Genomic DNA, 18,947 nt, shown 5'->3' with positions numbered 1-18,947 from the left:
CTGGGCCAGCTTAGGAGGTACCACTATACTACAGGGCTTGCCAGGTAGTATTCTTCTTCTTTCTTTTCCATCCACAAACCCCCTGTTCTTGTAAAACGTGTTTGAACAGACGTTGCAACATATAGTACATGCTAGGCTTAACTTAGGCTTTCCCAGCTTGTGTTTTACTCTAACTCAATTAGCATTGAGATAAGGATTATTGTAAAATGTTTGTGTTTTTTTAATTTAATCAGGAGTACAGGCTATACTAAAGTAAGTATATTTTAAAAAGCTGCCTAACTTTTTGTGTGTGTGTGCTTTCTGTCAGGTTTACTTCGTGTATTGCCTTTTTTAACATCCTCAATGAGCTGAATGACTATGCAGGACAGCGAGAAGTAGTTGCAGAAGAAATGGGACACAGAGTGTATGGAGAATTGATGAGATACTCTCATGATCTGAAAACTGAGAGAAAAATGGTAATTTCTGTGGTTTTAAAGTTGAAAATAGCATATCAAGATGTATGTCTTTTAGTGAACTGATGTATTTGTTTACTCATTTTGATGAACCCAGCAATACATAGGTTTTGTGATACATTTATAAACCACATTTAAGGTTTTTATATAATATATAATGTTATATACTGTAATACAGTTATTAAACCTAAAAATTATTTTCTTGGGAAGTCAGTGTTTGCTAGAGATCTTTTTTTTTTTGCCAGTGTACCACAGTATCTGGGATACAATTCTTGCATGTTGAGTAATATCTTCCAAAGAGTATGGGTAGCTTGTGGAAGGTACTGCACATCATAGGCTGTCAGCTAGAGCAGGGACTAATTATTGGTAATAATACTAAAAATATAGGCAAATTTAATTTATTTGTGGTGTTTTTAGCATCTTCAGGAAGGGCGAAAGGCTCAGCAGTATCTGGACATGTGCTGGAAGCAGATGGATAATGTGAGTTTGTGTTTGGATTTTATTCCTGTTGAACTTAAGTAAGATATACTGGCTGTAGTGGAATTGTTTTCATCTCTCTTGCTTAGATTTAATACTGAGGTATATTACTAAATATACAAATAATTTAGTAACATAATACAATTCAGTGTATTTATAGTTCCCAGATTAAAAATCTCCTGTAAACAGCTTCTGTGTTTGTGTTTGAGAGAAGCCTTGGTTTTTATCCAGCATAACCAGCATAAAGGAATCTGGTTTTAGCATGGGTACAGACTTTTGTTGCTTCTCCTTGGGCTACTAAAATTGATAGTTTATTTATATGAAGATGAAATCTTAAGTCACTGAATTTGACTTGAGCTTGAGGGCGTGTTTCAAGGTATATTGAAGAATACCACTATAGACTATTGTATTTTTGGGAGATAGAATTACCGTTTAACAGATAAATGCAGGAAGTGAATGTCTCTAGGACAGACTATAAGCTTCTTTTTCTTGAAACAAATGCTTTTAAAGATAAGAAAATATAAAAATCAACCAAGTCTGTTCAAGATGCATTCTGATATTCTGGTTGTGTGTCTTAAAATTTATTATACCTTTGATTCAGATTATTGTGAAGCAGTACTGGAGAAGTGAATTTCTGTTTTGTTGTTGTGGTCCCAGATGAGCAGGTTCTTGCTTCCCTGTCATGTCAAAGAGTTCAGTTCATCATCAGAGGATCAGAATACAAGCATATGTGGTAGTTTTAGATGTTATCTCTTCACCAAGATAGTTCCCACAGTTCAGCTCAAACAATACAGTGCTGTATATTTACCTGAGTGCAAAGTCAGTCTTTTAAATACATTTAGATGCCTTTAAGGGACACACCTCAGTTGCCTGACTTTGCTGTGAAGCAGGAGCTCAGTGTATCAGTTGCAGTTTCTCTCTAGAGATGTGAAATTCTGCAACAATTTTTCCTACAGCAGTTGTCTTGACAACAGCTGCATATAGAGAACATCAAGTATATTGAATACTGTTGTCTGTGCTACCTGCAGCTGTGCCACTTGACATGAATACTGATGGTGATTGTAGTGTAGATACGTCCTTCACACTGCCTTCAAAATAATTCAGTTGACCTAGTTGCTGTGCTAACAATGTGCTCCTTTCAAGGGACTTAGTGAATTTAAGATACTTAAAAGGAAGCTTTGATATTTAGAATTCAGATTTAATGTTGGAATAGTGGCTGTTGAAGCACTAAGTTTGTGCCTTTTGTAGAGCAAAAAGAAATTTGAGAGAGAATGCAGAGAGGCAGAGAAGGCACAGCAAAGCTATGAGCGACTGGACAATGACACTAATGCGACAAAGGCTGATGTTGAGAAGGTAAGGGTGTGGTGGCTTTACTTTATTATCAATTGTATTTCATTTACATGTTAATCATCAGTACTGAAACAATATTCATTGACTGTGTGACATTGTGTGTAAAATATGCTTACTTGTTACGTGCCAAATCAAAGTTCCAATGAGATGTAAGCCAGCACATGAAAGGAGTGTGCTTCAGAATCAGAATGGTTTGGGTTGGAATGGACCTTGAGGACTCCCCTGCCATGGGCAGGGACAGCTTCCACTAGACCAAGTTGCTCAAAGCCCTGTCCAACCTGGCCTTGAACACTGCCAGGGATGGGGCATCCACAGCTGCTCTGGGCAGCCTCTTCCAGTGCCTCACCAACCTCATAGGGAAGAATTTTTTCCTAATGTCAAATCTAAACCTGCCCTCTGAGTTAAAAATCATTCCCCCTTGCCCAATTGTACCTGCCCTTTGAAAAGTCCCTCTCCAGCTCTCTTGTAGACACTCTTTAGGTACTGGAAGGGGCTCTGAGGTGTCCCCAAAGCCTTTGTTTCTCCAGGCTGAAAATCTCCAAATCTCAGCCTGTCTTTATGGGAGAGATGCTCCAGTCCTCTGATGATCTTTGCCCTTGTTTGGACTCTTCCCAGCAGGTCCATTTCCTTCCTGTGCTGAGGGCACTCCAGGTGGGGTCTCAGGAGGGCTGAGCAGAGGGGCAGAGGCCGCTCCCTTGAGCTGCTGGCCACGCTGCTTTTGGGGGAGCCCAGGATAGGGTTGGCTTTGTGGGCTGTGAGTGCACAGTGCAAGGGCCCCAGTCCTTCTCCTCAGGGCTGCTCTCACCCCATGCTCTCCCAGCCTGCATTAGTGCTTGGGATCACTCCAGCTCACATGAAGGACCTGGCACTTGGCCTTGTTAAAGCTCATGGGAGCCCCTCTGGATGGCTGTGCTGAGTGTCTTCCTTTAACTGGCAGCTGTCTGCTGTTTGGTACCTCGTGGTTTATGGGATCAGTCACTTTTCTGGGTTTTAGGATACATATTTAGCAGTCTGCCTAAGGGGCCTAGAGTGATCATTGCTTTCTCTGTATATAACAAATGAGGTTTTGGAGTGTCAGTATATGTCAAGTCTCACATTCTTTATAGTTAAGTTATAAGGATGTTGGCTTTAATGACTTGTGACTACTGTTACTGCACAGTTGATAAAATAAAATGATACTGTGTCACTGAAAAGTACAAGACACGTTTAACCTGGTAACACTTTCCTACTAGGCCAAGCAACAGTTAAACCTGCGCACACACATGGCTGATGAAAACAAAAACGAATATGCTGCACAACTACAGAATTTTAATGGAGAACAGCACAAACACTACTACATTGTCATTCCTCAGATTTACAAGGTAAAAAAATTAACAGATAAAGTATGTCTAATCCTTTTCTAATGAAGAAGTAGGCTTTAAAATTAAAAACTGGTTTTTTGGATGTTAGTGGATCATTTTATCAAGAAATTACCATAATCTTGAGACAACTTGTGTTTTTTCATGAGTCTGCTTACCATACTAATGCTTGGATTTCTAACTAAAATGCTTGGTTGCATTTTCTCTAAGATTTATACTTTAGAGACTCTTTGTTTAAATATTTCTGAAAGGGTCTGGCAAAATAAACACTTCTGGGTGACAGAAATGGGGGTTGGTCAGTAGTTCTCAGGATCCTTGTGAGTGTGTGTGATGCTCTGCCTGTGCTGAGGTGAAGGAAAGCCCAGAGCTGATGGTGGCTGTGGTTTCATGGATCTCATGCATGGGTTAAAAAGGCTGCATTGGAAGCAGAAGTTCCAGCACCCTCCCAGCCCCCAGTTAGTCCTTGCTCCATCAGTGTTGCCAGCAATCCACAGGTCTCTCTAAACCAAGTAAAAAAGTTAAAGATCAATACTTTGCATCTAAAGTGGGGATTTCTAGAGATGCTTTATGTAACTAGTAAGAATTTTTGTAACATTCTTTCAAAAACATGGACTTAGCAAAACTGGAAAACCAGTTTAAAATAGTTGGGGTATCAGGTGAAGAGAGGTCGTAAGTGTGTTGGCATTTACCTTCTGCCATTTGGGAAATATGGGTGGGAACTGATACTGAGGGAGTGAGGAAATGCAAGGTGAAACACTGGGTTTATTTGGAGGAATTCAACTTCAATATGCTTGATATTTTCCAGCAGCTCAGGTCAGTTTTTTTTTTTTTTTTTTTTTTTTAAATCCTTACTAGAAGGTCTAGGATTCACAGGAAAAAATTACCTTGACTTATTAAAGAATTTTCTAATATTTAAACAGTTAAGCAGCACCACAGTAGGTCTGACTTCACACACTGATCCAAGAGCTGCAGTCAGCTCCCAGCAGAGATAGGTTGATCATCTTTGTAGCTTGCACCAGACTTATGCTTTACTGCCTTTATTTCTCCAGGGTTAAAATCCATTATCATTGTATGATATTACTCATATTTTTTGAACTCTACAGTAAGAGCAGAAAGGCCTAGTCCTGTTTTCTCTTGGGACTACACTTTATTACTTCATTGCAAGTATTTGGGGACATTCTATGGGAAAACCTTGGAGAAGTGTTTAGCACGTCTAGGTGGTTGTTTTGTCTTAGAGAGACAAAATTGAATATTGTTTGAGACATCTGCCTCAGTGTAGATAGAGGAAAGATTCAACTTCTTATCCAGTTTTTGACAACCTATTGGTATATGTTTTACTGATTTTTGTTTTTGTTTGGGGTGTTTTCCACATTCAGGTGAAAAGCCCAGAGCTGTTATCTTAGTAGTATTTCTCTTGAATTTATTCTTTTTTGTTCTGTTCTGCTAAACTTTGATTGCAAATCTTATGTAATGGTATTCTTCTCTTTATTTTCTTGCACACTGCTAAAGGAAATGGTTTGTATTTCAAATCAGTGTCTAAAGTGCCAGTAATTTTAGTTTTGCTTATTTTTCCTATTTTAAATAATTGGTATTGCTTGGAAGGTATAATAATAAAAGCGACATGGATATATTTATCACCAGAGAGGAATTACTTGGAACTAGAAGGAGAGAGTGAGGAGATGTAGAAATCAGTAAAATTTCTTCAATGTGGTTCTCATTTTTGCATAAAACAAATACTTCAAACAGTTGCCTGTAAACACTGTACATGTGCTTTATAAAAGAAAAAGGAAAACAAAATCCCATCCATTACATGATTTTTAGAAATGAAAGAGCATGAAGTCTTCATAACTATTGTACTGGGCAGCCTAAGACTGTGTCTACAAGGACTTCTAAGTTCTGTTTTTTTAAGCAAATAAAAATACTGGGAAAGCATAGAAATTCTGGCCCACACTGTGGTGACCACAGTAACTGCATATGTCAGGATTGAGGAGGAAAAAAAACAGCAAATGAAAGCTTTATTTTATATTTCTTTGCACTTGCAGCAACTTCAAGAAATGGATGAAAGGAGGACTATCAAACTTAGTGAATGTTACAAAGGCTTTGCTGACTCTGAGCGCAAGGTTATTCCAATTATCTCAAAGTGCTTGGAGGGGATGATCCTTGCAGCAAAATCAGTTGATGAACATAGAGTAAGTAGAACTGGGGAACTTTTTAAATATGTGGTAGCAGTTGAGCTGCTGCAGAAGCTGTGAAGAGGGGAAGGACTGACTTACCCTGTACAGATATCTTCCTCTTATCAAATATTTGCTTCAAAAGTGTTGTGACTTCCATTTCAGCAGAAAGGACCACTTCTGCTTTTGTTGTCTGCTCTCTTTCTGCTTTATTGCTTTACTGTAATCTGAATATCTCTGACACATTCTCATTGGGTGTGATTTTGGACGCATTATTTTAGTTATCTTAAAATATCCTGCAATACCGTGGTCATTATTTTCCCCTGCATGTGACATTAAAACATATAAAGGGTATTCAGTTAACAAAGTACTCATTCTGTGTCCTGCTTGACTGCGGCATGTTCTGTCCTATTTTATCTTACTTCATCTAGTTTCTTAGTTCTGTCTTCATTTCAGTGCCAATGATGTAAGATGAAAAGGTGAAAGTAGTTTGGCCCTGTTTGAAATTTGTGGTAACCCTTGGGAAGTATTTGCTGGAATATTCTGAATAGCAGAGTATGCTTTGCTATACACTCATGAACAATGCTGAGATAAAAGAATGTTATCTTCACTTGCTCGATCCAAAAGTGTGTGATGGGTTTGCTTTTTAAACTCCTTAATGTCCTGTGTTTAGGACTCTCAACTAGTGATAGACTGCTTCAAATCTGGTTTTGAGCCTCCTGGAGATTTCCCATTTGAAGACTACAGTCAGAATATTTACAGAACTATCTCTGATGGAACCATCAGTACACCAAAGCAAGAGGGAATGAGAATTGATACAAAAACTACAGTTGGCAAGGCTAAAGGAAAGCTGTGGCTATTTGGAAAGAAACCAAAGGTAACAATTAAGAAATTACTATTTGGAAAATTAAAATTTGAACATTGAGAGTGCATGGAAGCAGCAATTAATGTAGTTTTAAAAAATCTTCCCTTTGCCTGCCCATGTCTTTTAAAGTATGTGTAAGGAGATCAGAAGGGTTGAGTAGGTTTGGGTACTTACCATGGTAAAAATCAAGTTGTCAATGGGGAAGTTTTTCAGTTTTTCTTATAGTAATTTGTGTCTGGGAGCATTTTTAATAGTTACTTGATAAAAGTAGCTTCCCATTACTGTAATGTTTCTAAGATTCTGTAAAGACTTTCTGTAGTTGCATAGGAAAGGTATTAATTGTGAGTGTAAAAATAAGGAGAGAGGAGAGTATGCTTTGGAATTGGGCAGTCTTCAGATCTGTCTGTTATGGCACAAAAAGCAACACCCTTCTAAATGTCACATTTACATGGAGAAGTATAGATTTTTATTACACCTGTTGCAAGTTTTGAAAACTCCCGAGGTTTCTCTGAAAACATTAAAATTTATAATCTGTCACTGGTAAAACACATTGTGGAAGCTCCATAAAGGTAAATGTACTAGAAGAAATATTACTAGGAACTAGGTAAAAATATTCCAATGCTCAAGAAAAAATGGAAAGCATTGAAATTACTACTTTGTTTTCTTACGAGTTACAGTTAACACTTCCTGTGCAAGATGCCTTCATGGATCAACAGAAGATTGTCAGTACATGCATTTGCTATATAAATGAATGAAGCATGTACATATTTAAATTTATTTATCTTTATTTAATATTGGAGCATATCAGTGAGCTGTTTTAATGATTCCCACAAATTTTTGCAAGATTATTTTAATGCTCCAAGTCAGTTTCTGTCATTTATTACAGGAAACTATTCTTAGGGCTTCTTAATGGCAGAATTTATTTTCCACTTAATAGTATTCTGAGAGAGTAGGTATTTACAAAAAGGAAAGATCCAGCTGATTTTTTTTATTCCATCCTCAGTATATGCTGTAACTCCAGCTGTGTGTTAAAACTGATTGTTTCCTTTTCATGCAGTATAATTAATGATTCATAGCATGCACTAATACATGGACATATATATTGCATTTGTCTGCAGAGGTGGGTGAGATTCAGCCTGTTCTGAAATTAGATGACAATTGCCAGTTTGACCACAAGACATCTTTCTGAGAGTTTGGAGAGTTATATAAGTGTACCCTGGTTTCAGCCTGGACCTTGGCATTTGGTGTAGTTTATAGGAAATCCCTTAGTGTGGTGACAGCTGAAATAAGCTGACAAGACTTGCCCTACTCTTTCTTCTTCCCAGTTCACTCACTGTGTGCAGCATTCAGGGAGTCAGCCTTACTGGTTTCTCTATGGAGTCACAGGTGTGACGTGTGTGTGCACATACTACATGCATCTCTTCCCTAAGGACCTGCATGAAATGAAAGATTTTGTCCCTGATTTTCACCTGGTTTTGGGGAGGATGGAGGAGTGCTCTACAAAACAGCAGCTGGAAGCAAAATATTTACTGAAAGTTACATATTTAATTCCAAATACTGATCACATGCTTTAAAATATATTCTTAAATTATCTATTATAAAATCAATTGGTTTAGTACAGCTGGGCTATTCATGGGGGTCTTTGGACCTTCATTTAGCTGAAACTATGGCTGGTCTCAACTTCCAGGTATTCCTTTACCTATTTTTACTGTTGTCAAAGACATAAAAGCCTTTTGTAAAGGGAACGAGTTGTGCAGCAGTGGGATTAGAGGGAAATTGAACTGGGCAAGAATAGCAGAGGCATAAGAGACAAAAAATGAGAGAAGCAATTTGAAAAAAGGGAAGGAGGTTCTTGGGATGATATTAAGAATGCCATGCAGCCATTGTGTCAGTCCAGCTTGACTATAGAGTTTGAGAATACTTGTTGTTTTAGTCATTCCCCATAGATGTACCAAGTATTTCTGTTCTGGCTAACCTGGTAGGGTGCCTCAATATGTAGGAGGAAGTAGAGAGCAGAAATGCTTGAGCTTCCAGGATTGTAGCAATAGCAGAGCTGTTTTAAGAAAAGAGACAGGGAGCTTTGGGATCTTGTTAGGATCTTGTGCCAGCGTTGAGGCTAAAGCTTCCTTCCTTCTCTGCAGCAGCCCATAACTCTGAAGATTAATTCATGACAGAAACCTTTTAAACCCAATACAGTTATAGTATAAATGTGTCTGGAATGTTACAACCTGTTTCTGTGTTGGATGGAAATTTTATTTTTGTAAGACAGAATTTTCATTTTAAAATCACTTTGAACATTTGGCTTATTTATTGCTTTCTTTATTTCCACATTAGCCACAATCCCCACCCCTAACCCCTACTAGTTTATACACATCCAGTACTCCTAATGGGTCCCAGTATCCCATATTCTCCATTGAACCAGTGCATTATTGCATGAGTGACATAAAAACAGGGAAGCCCAGAATTCCTTCTTTCAGAAGCCTCAAAAGAGGGGTAAGTTTGATAACAAGTTGAAATGCATGATGGGCTATGAGCAGTGTGTTTGTGATGTGGCTTTTCTAATGCTCTTCACCCTCATTATAAGGCTTACTTAGTTAAAAGTAACATGTCAGCCATAAGGTCAGTTTTAGGATACTTTGTTTCATACTATTCAGAAGTTGCCAACAGATTAAAAAGAAATTAAAATAGAAATATTCTTTATCACATTTAAAATGCTTGTGCCTAAAAAAAGGTGTTATAAAGAGGGTGCTCAGCATGTGTTTGATTTTCATTGTTGTTCACATTCACAAATGTTTTCCTACCATCATGTAACACATATTTTCAGTAATTGATCATTGGATATACGGTTATCACAAAAATCATCTGACAGATCCAATGTCTTATTTGCTGACGTTGAAAATAGTAGAAGTTGATTACGAGACACTGAACTAAGAATGGAGAATTTAATTCCTTTTGTACATTAAATGCTATAGATTATGGTGATGGCAGATTTTGAAATACTGTTTTTTTAAAAAAACACTACAGCATTAATGTGTTTTCTGATTAATTAGTTGCTCTTGTTTGTCCTAGTTTCTTTTGGGTAGAATTATTGAAAAATTTACTACCAAATGCCACAGAGACTTATCAATTAATTCACTAATACAGTGGCATATTCTGTAAATAGAATTTGTCTGGAAGCCAGTAGAAGGGAAATATGAAGTGGTTTCCTAGCAACATTTATGCTGCTAGTGATAAGTGTACTGTTACTTTCCTGTTATGTCAGAAAAGCACAGGCTGCCCAGCTCATGTTGTTTAGTGGTATTTATTCATCCAAATAAAAAGGTAATTGGATGCATTTGGTTGTATATAATTAATAATTTTTTGGTATTTCAAGACAATGTGGACTTGCTATCTCATGAGCATCAAGAATGGTTGACTGTTGTTGTCATAATAGGGAGATCAAGGTACAAAAATGCTCTCTTGCAGTAAAGATACAGTTCAGAGGCTCCCTTGTTGTCATTGTGAAGCAGAATGAGTTACAGTTAAAACTTTCTTTATTTATCTTAAATCATGTTGTGGCATCTAATTTCAGGCCCCCAGATACCTTGGAGAGAGCCTTCCTAGCACTGCCATTTTTTGGAGAATCCTTGTGTTCCTCCAAGTCTGTGTGGTGGGCAGGGTCTCCTCTCCCTTCCCAGCCATTAGACCATGATTGGCTCTGGCTGTGGAGGTGATGCCTCTTCAGGGCTCAGGGAGGAGCTGCCTGCGTTAGGGAGCTGGTGGAATGGCACAGGCCTTGATTACGCTTTGGTTTTGTGGGTCACTACAAGTACTGACTGCTGCCTCACCAATCGTCACCTTGTAGTACCAGTAGGTCTAGAACCTCTTCTGAAGGGAAAGATCATATAACTACTATAGAGTGCTAAGGGAAAATGAAGCCATATCTTTATTGATTTTTAAATACATTCTTCATGTTGTAAAGTTGAATTAATAAATTCTTTAAATAATTTAAATTTAATAATTCTTTAACATTAGGAAGCATCGCTAGGGTCCTGCAGATCTAGACTCACTCCAATGTGCCATAATATTAAAGACTTTATCGCTGTAAAATCTTCAAAAATGAGCATTTAATTTACATATATTCTGAATTTCCTTGCAAGCATTTCAACAAAGACCACATAATTGCATATTTTTAACGTCTTTTGAACTTAAATGTATACTGGACTAGTAATAGATTTTTTTTTAATCTCATTGATCAGTCTTATCTTTATAATATACAATATTAAATGCTTAATAGTATGTGATGCTGTTTCCCACGTGTTTTGTCCCTGGAAAATTATTTCCAAGTGGTACTGAAATGCAGAAATACTAAACCATGGAATGATAGAAAGGTTTGGTTTGGAAGGAACCTCAAGGTCATCCCCTGCTATGGGCAGGGACCCCTTGCACTAGAGCAGGCTGCTCAGAGCCCCATCCAACCTGGCCTTAAACCCACCAGGGATGGGGCATCCACAGCTGCTCTGAGCAACCTGTGCCAGTGCCTCCCCACCCTCTGAGTATAGAATTTTTTCCTAACATTCAATCTAAATCTATCTTCTTTCAGTTAAAAAATGTTCCCCTTTGTCCTCTGACCATCTGCCCATGTAAGATGGTGCTCAGTTTGCTTCTGCTGAGCTTTATCTGTGAGTTGGCATCCATCAGCCAGTGAAGCATCCCGGTCATTTTATTTAACAGGCTCTGGACAGGATCTCAGTCAAGGTGCTGGAGATCACAGACCCAGTGTCCCTCCACTCTGTGCTTCACATTGTTCATTCTCCTGTCATTTCCCAGAGCAAGAGTAGCAAACAGTAGCTGTAGAGTAGGCATTTACAGAAGGTGTAAGCCAGTGTAGCTGTGTTAGCACTGCTGGTACCTGCTGCTGCTTCTCCTTTGAAATATTAACAATTCCAGCCAGTGTTAGTGCTTAGAGAGGTCTGTGCTTGATGCCACTTGGTACATAAAATATCTGCATTATCAGCAGTGATCTGTAGACCTTAACAGAGTTTTATTGGAAGACTCTTTGTGAAGGGAACAGGAAGTTTGTTGATGTAGTTTTGCATCTCTGGACTTCAAGATTCCTACCAAAATACTGTTTTTGAATGTGCTTTATGTCCCTCATTGCTAGAAATTCTAATGTGTATGTACCCCAGGCAGCAGCCTTAAAAATATCTCAGGGTCAGAAGTGGAGATACCTGTTTTCTAAGATGCTTGGTGTTTCTCTGGAAAGGGTTGTCCAAATCTTTAAAAGCATGGTAGATCTTCAAAAATGCTGAGATTGTTAAAGCCAAGATTCAGCTCCTGGCACCCATGTTTTATTTGCTTCTTCTAAGGATAAAGTCTTTACTCTTTCAATGTCTTTATTTTTATCTGGACTAAAACAATTTTAGATTACAACAATGACCCAAATTCATCTTTTCAGAAAGTAAAATTAATTACTTCTGGACTTTAAAAATGTCTCTGTTTATTCTAGATCTGCTGTGATAATAAACTAAATACATTGCAAAAACTGCATTTATAAGAGTGAATGCAGTGGATTTTGAGCTATCGTTAAAAAAATTTTTGTATATGGCTGATCAGTCCATCATCATCAAATTCTGCTATTTTGTGTAATGTTGGCTGTGTGTGTGTTTCTTTTCCTACAACAGAAGGCTCAGCCCTTTATTCAGAACACTAAAATTCAAAAGTAGTTTAATGAAGTTGAGTGTTAAAATTTTGTAAGTTAAAAGTACCCATTATCACCTAGTATTTTTTAATCAGTAATTCTTAAAGCAATTATTTTATTGTGCTTACAGTAAAATGTATTTTTTATAAATGAAAACTTCAATCCTTAAGTGATTTTTAAAAATACATTTTTAGGCATTAGTCACTTTGGTAACTGGTCATTGCATGTGAATAATTTCCCGTTTCTTTCTGTTTTCAAATGAACTGTGCAGTGGTCGGTGAAGATGGTAAGCCCGTGTGCTGATCTGTCTGCTGTACTTCTGCTGAGATAGCATGAAAATAATCCTCTGAAAGTGTTTCCATATCATAACTGCTTTAAGTCAGGTGCTGAAATACATCTTCAGATTTTCCACTCATATGCACAGTCTTCTTAATCATCCATGCTTAATGTAAGACTATTAGATTTGTGATCTGGCTGCAACTAAATCTGCAATTGTGGGACTTTAGAGTTGACCGGTATTCACAAGTTGGTCATGATGGAAATACTTGGTGATTTTTCTTTGTTAGGAAAATTGTTTGAGCAGCATAAAATATGTATATGAAAAGATTATAAAATTTGTGTAATGAAGAAATACTGAATACTACACTCCTTTGAATTTGGAAGAAAAATTTGCGGGGGAGGATCTTTATGCTCAGAAATACAGGACACTGTTATATTAAATAAAATCATGCCTTAATCAATATTGTATTGCAGGGTAAATCAGTAAAAAGTCACAAAAAACCCCCTCTGTTCTTCTGATTCATTTGTAGGATAGTCTGGTTTAAACCAACATGTAAGGAAGAATGATAGAGAGGACATGATTGTATTTTTGTTTCTTTGTGGTATATTCCACTTAGCAGTGTTTTCTTGGGAGACTTTCTGAAGGGAATAGGAAGTTTGTTTATGTCTGTTTTCATCTCTGGACTTTGAGACTATACACAGTGTCTATTCTTCTTCCTCCAGAAAGAAAACCCTTGTTTTATTTTGAAAACATATCTTGATTCTCCTTCTTTTACCATGTCTTGTATTCCCTTCTCAAAAAGTAATGAGATTGATTTTACAAGTGCAGAAAAGTTGAGAGGGTGAGAAGATCCATAAGGGGAGGGTGTTGGAAACTTGGCATCTGAGCCCAAGGCTTATGTCAAAATCTGAACAGTCAAGTTTCTGTAAACTTCCTTCTTGACAAAAGAAATGCTGGCTAGTTTGGTTTGCCTCCATGGAGGGTAAGTGGGTTTCTTAGGTTAAAACCAACTTCCTTAGGCAAATGGGATTACAAAAACCAACCAAGCAAACAAAAAAAAACCAACAAACCAACTCTTTGGTGAGTAAGACATGTACTGTATTTCCTTCTTAACGCTGTCAGTGTCTGTCACCCTGAGGGGAAGAGTTTTCACAACAAGCTTGCAAGATACATAAAAAAAAAATCACTTCCCATGCATTTCATACCCAGGTCCTTCTATCCTGCTCATTATAATCCTGGCACAGGTTCGCAATCAAGTTTGCAAGTCTGGGTTCATAAAATAGGTGGTCTTAAATTGGCTGGTTTATGATTTTTTTTTTCTAAAGTTTGGGAAGTAAGAGGGTTTTTTTCCCCTCCCTGAAGTTTTTGGTTGTTGTTTTTTTGTTTCTTTTTTTTCCTGTAAAAAAAGGTGACTTGGAGTATTTGAGCAAGTTTGGAGTCAAATAAACAAATTTAAGTAATAATTTTGATATTACAAAGGCTTTTTCTGTGCTTTGTGAACCAGTTTTGCTTGAGGTAAAATTCATCAGAACTTTGTAAATTTTAATATGTTTTCTAGGATTGCTAAAGTTCTGGAAGAGAACTATAATAGTGCTTTGGAGTGAAGATCCAAATTACAGCATTTTTCTTTTGATACCATCCAAATGACCACAGAACACAGTCCAGAGAAAGAAACAATTTATATATGTGTGTATATATATTATATGCACATCTTAGATTTTTTTGTTCTGACTCAAATTATTCTGTCCTTTCTTAATCTTCTTTAAGTGCAGTGGATGTAAGAGGAGGTATATGACTTCAGAAAAATAAAGTCTAGAAATTTTGAGTTACCTCTGTGAGCCAACTGCTACAGAAGGCAGAAAGCACCTTGACTGAGTGACTCCACTCTGGCAGCAAGAACATGCATTTATTCTGTGCAGTCTTTTGTAGAGCTGTCTGTCCAGTAGAGTTTTTAAGAAGGTCCATCTGCTTCCAGTGAGCACTGTCCATGTGTGGGTTTGTCAGTTCAGCTGCCCAGACCTGTGCATGTGGTAGCTTGTTTCATGGGATTTCTGCTTGCAGGGCCCTGCACTAGAAGATTTCAGCCATCTCCCTCCAGAGCAAAGACGCAAGAAACTGCAGCAGAGAATTGATGAACTTAACAGAGAACTACAGAAGGAAACAGACCAAAAGTGAGTGCATTTTTTGGGGGATTCTGTCATGGTTCTCTCTCTGGTTTTTTTTACATCCTCTACCTAACCAACAGTGCTCAAAAGCTAGGAGACAGGCTATTAATAACCTTTTAAAGTTCATAGTTTGTTGTATGTAGGTTCTGTTAATATTGCTTCCTTCTGCTTTACTGTAATACTCATTTTGATTCTAATACTGGAAAGGGAGCATTGGCTCTAAAATGGTGTTTTAAAAGATGTGTCAGTTGAGCACGATAGCTGCAACTTCGTGCTTTAAGAACAGAACGTGACCAATATTTAGGAAATTGTATACAGCAAACAGTATGGAAACAGTACTGGGACTATACAGGTAAGAGTCAACAGCTGGAGTCCTTGTGTGCCTGTGCACAGCACAAGAAAGGAAAGCAGAAGGCTGAGATGACAGAGTGGGAGAAGGATTTAGGCATGGTATGAAGACCAGTTCCTTACTGCTGTGCTTGAGATCTAATCACAGTTCAGGATCTCATACACCTTATTTTAGCTTTAATGAATCAATACTGGTATATTAATTATTGTAATGGTCTGTGTGTTTTCAGAGATGCCCTCATCAAGATGAAGGATGTTTATGAAAAAAATCCACAGATGGGTGATCCAAGCAGTTTGCAACCAAAATTAACTGAGACTATGAGCAATATGGACCGTCTGCGGATGGAAATACACAAGAATGAGGTTAGATTCTAAAACAGTTTCTTGGAAAATGTAAATGATTGGTACAATTGTACTTTGCCATACAGATTTTAAATGTAGCACCCAGAAAAACTACTTGATTGAAGAGTAGATGTCCTGATAAAGTTTTTGTGGGGCGCTGTATTTTCAAGTATGTTCATCTACCCAGAATAAAGATGTACATGATTAAAGATACAAACTGCTCAGGAGAATATATTATTATTCACTTATTCTGAAATTCACATGTAATTAAAGATTTTTTCCTCAGGCTAGTATGGACCATAGGCTAAGCATAAATGAAAGATTCATGCTTTGTGTGAAATAATTATGAGACTTGACATCTGACTGCAATCTCTGTGTGGCTGTGAGCTGTCTGCAGTACGATGCATTTGTTCAATGTGCTGGTTTAGAATCAGTTTTTCTTTGACACCAACATTTGCCTTTTTTCCCCAAGGCCTGGCTCTCTGAAGTCGAAGGTAAAGTAGCAGCCAGAAGCGACAGGCGGCACAGCAGCGACATCAACCACCTTGTCACCCAGGGCCGAGAGAGGTCACTATTCTGTCTCCACTGCTTTAGATCCTGTGCTAGTCTGTACAGCTCTCTGCAGGTTACAGGAGTGATGGCTGTTACTTATCCTCCCCGAGTGGATAAATTTCCTTTCCTTCTAAAGGATAATCTTAATGGGTTCTGACTTCTAAAGGTCTCTTCTTGCCATTCTGGTAACATATAAAAATAGTCTAATTGAAACACCTACTCATTAATAGCAGTGCCTTTTCAACCTGTCTTAATTCCATTGCGCATGGCTCACTAGTTTTCCATGTTCTGTGGAGACAGGTATGTCAAATTTATGTTTGTTTCTCAAGCAGAATATAGTGTAAGCTTTTGCTAGAGTTTTTTCAGTAATCACCTGACAGTAATATTGGAACTGCTAACAGGAATTGCAGTACAATATCCATGACCTGCCCTTTCTGTGATGCACGGATGTTGTGAGTTTTGGAGCCAGGACCTGCTCCGAGTCCTCATGCTGCCATCATTGCATTGCAGCCCTGAAGGGAGTTACACGGACGATGCCAACCAGGAGGTTCGTGGCCCACCACAGCAGCACGCTCATCCCAATGAGTTCGATGACGAGTTTGAAGATGATGATCCATTACCAGCTATAGGACATTGCAAGGCAATATATCCATTTGATGGTAAGGTTAACCACGTGCACTGAGATTCTTCGACTGTAAGGCATGGATGATTTGTTATAAAGAAGACAGGTAAAATGATTTAAACAAATTACATGTGTGAGTAAGTAATTGCTTAAAAGATCAATGAAGGTACTTTACAAATTAATTCATGAGCAGTACTTGTGCTGTTTTAAGATAAATATTAGCACAGCTATTGGAAAATACTCAGCTTTACAAATTGGGACTGGATTTTTTTCTAAGTCTGTTTGGCCATATGTTCTTTTGCACAGATTTTTCATGCTTCCTGTTTATATATAATTTGGAAACTATGCCTTGGGAAAAAGATGACTTAAATTCTGTCTGAACAGTAAGAATTCCTTGCCTCTTGTTCTTCCCAGGTCATAATGAAGGCACCCTAGCAATGAAAGAAGGGGAGATTTTGTACATTATTGAGGAGGACAAAGGAGATGGGTGGACAAGAGCTCGAAGACATAATGGAGAGGAAGGCTATGTGCCAACATCATATATAGATGTAACGCTAGAGAAAAACAGCAAAGGTGCAGTAACCTATATCTAACAGTAAAACTGGCAGCTCTCAGTTGTACATTCCCCAGGGAAAATAGTGGAAAAATTGTAAGTTGTACAGACTCATGGAAAGAGTTACAGAATCAGAAGTCAGCAATGATCTGTTGTTTCCATGGGGAGTTAGCTGTAGTTCTTTCAGAGATGACCGCATTAAATTATGCATCTAACACTGGTCTGTAATTTTGACCAATGTCTTATGCTTTCCTGCTTTACAGAGCACTAAATCCAATTCAGCTATTGAAATGAAAAAGACCAAGATTCTTGCTTGTTCTGTGGAATTCTTAGTTTTTATAGAGAACTGAAAAAATACTTAAGATTTAAAGATCTCGAAGATTTACTGTTCCCACTTTTATGACTTAAACTGTATTCTTAAACCAGAGATCTTTTTCCTCTAATAGCTAACTGAACTCAGTTACTGAAAATTATTAATTTCCTTCCTTAGCAAATACTTGGCAGCTTTCACTTCTTAAACAGGAAAATGTTTTCTGATTCTGAAAGTTCAACAAAAATACTCAGGAAAAAACATTATGATTAAGAAGGACAGAAAGTCCACTGACCTATCTCCTTCCTTTTCAGTACTTGTAATGTAGAATGTTCTATATTGGACATGATGTCATTGTTTTAACTCTAGATACCTTGAACAAACAAAAAAAGATCACATGTAGTGCTTGATGTCTTACTGGAAACTCTCTGCTCCTGATGAGGGAATGATTTTATACTCTTAATCTGTGCCTGTAAACTAAGTCTTTGAATTGTATCGTGTTTAGTCTGAAGACAGTGTCTTAAATGTACAGTAATTATCCTCATTGTTAAATCACTGAGGATTGGAAGCTGCATTGCACAAATTGATTACTGGAAAAAAAAAGCTGATTTTGTATTTCTAATGAGACTTTGTGGCATTAAGTAGAAGGCTAATGTTTAGCCACTGAGAATGGCCTGTTAGAACTGAGCACGCTTCTCTGTCTTCTAAAGGCCTTCAGTAACTTTGTTCTTTTCTTTTTCCTCTTGGACTGCAGGTTCCTGAAGCGGGTTTCTGAGAAAATGGGCGAGATCTTGAAGGAGGTTACATGCAGCTGCTGGGGGGGTGGGGGTGGGGAGGGGAGGGGTACTAGACTGGGAGGCCCAAGGGACAAGCTAGTTGCATGAATGCATGCAGACATACATTTAGTAGTCACTAACACCTTAGCATCTCCATATATAGGTAAGGATGTACTACAAAATCTTCAATTTGTGCAGGAAAATAAGAGTTCCATAACCAGAGCAAAAAGGCTACTGCTCCTAAAATTGCTTTATTTTCATTGTCCTAGGTTGTCCCAGGTGCACAAACTATATTTTAGCTTGTGCACCATTTTAATTTTCTCAAAGATGCTCATTTCCAACTCACTTTTGTTGGCATTTAGAGCCCTGTGTCAGTTATCAGTCTGCCTGTGCCACCTCCATGCTCGCCGTTAACCTCCTCCTGCATGCCTAGGACAGTCAGGCATGTTCTGAGTAACACTTTGCCATCATTGCTCATCTTGTTTTGTAACAAACCATTTTCTTTAAATATCTTCAGCACTAGAGTTTCATCCCAGTATCCATGTATGCTGCTATAACAGTACCACTGCAACCATCATTACATTCCAGATGTTTGGCATAACTGATAAGCGACTGTAAAGTATTTTGTTAATTTGGGGGAATAATG

The 18,947-nt window shown here is 37.9% G+C and overlaps 1 protein-coding gene across 3 annotated transcripts in view; it reads left to right on the top strand.

Annotated features, from left to right (window-relative positions):
• FNBP1L (formin binding protein 1 like) overlaps positions 1 to 18,343 on the top strand; it is a 50,622-nt gene extending 32,279 nt beyond the window's left edge. Inside the window, exons 4-16 of one of the 3 annotated variants that reach the window (XM_058808761.1) lie at positions 308 to 455; positions 870 to 932; positions 2,178 to 2,282; positions 3,512 to 3,640; positions 5,680 to 5,826; positions 6,482 to 6,685; positions 9,008 to 9,166; positions 12,625 to 12,639; positions 14,695 to 14,804; positions 15,377 to 15,509; positions 15,961 to 16,055; positions 16,551 to 16,699; positions 17,077 to 18,269. In XM_058808761.1, coding sequence (XP_058664744.1) covers positions 308 to 455; positions 870 to 932; positions 2,178 to 2,282; positions 3,512 to 3,640; positions 5,680 to 5,826; positions 6,482 to 6,685; positions 9,008 to 9,166; positions 12,625 to 12,639; positions 14,695 to 14,804; positions 15,377 to 15,509; positions 15,961 to 16,055; positions 16,551 to 16,699; positions 17,077 to 17,255 — 1,636 coding nt within the window. In that variant the 3' untranslated portion in view covers positions 17,256 to 18,269. The other 2 variants (XM_058808760.1, XM_058808759.1) reach the window with 2 other exon arrangements.
• The last annotated feature ends 604 nt before the right edge of the window (positions 18,344 to 18,947 follow it).

This window comes from Ammospiza caudacuta, chromosome 7 (assembly GCF_027887145.1).
Source record: "Ammospiza caudacuta isolate bAmmCau1 chromosome 7, bAmmCau1.pri, whole genome shotgun sequence".
NCBI classification, from domain to species: Eukaryota; Metazoa; Chordata; class Aves; order Passeriformes; family Passerellidae; genus Ammospiza; species Ammospiza caudacuta.
Note: the sequence above shows the minus strand (reverse complement) of the source record. Positions and strands in the feature narration are given on the sequence as shown.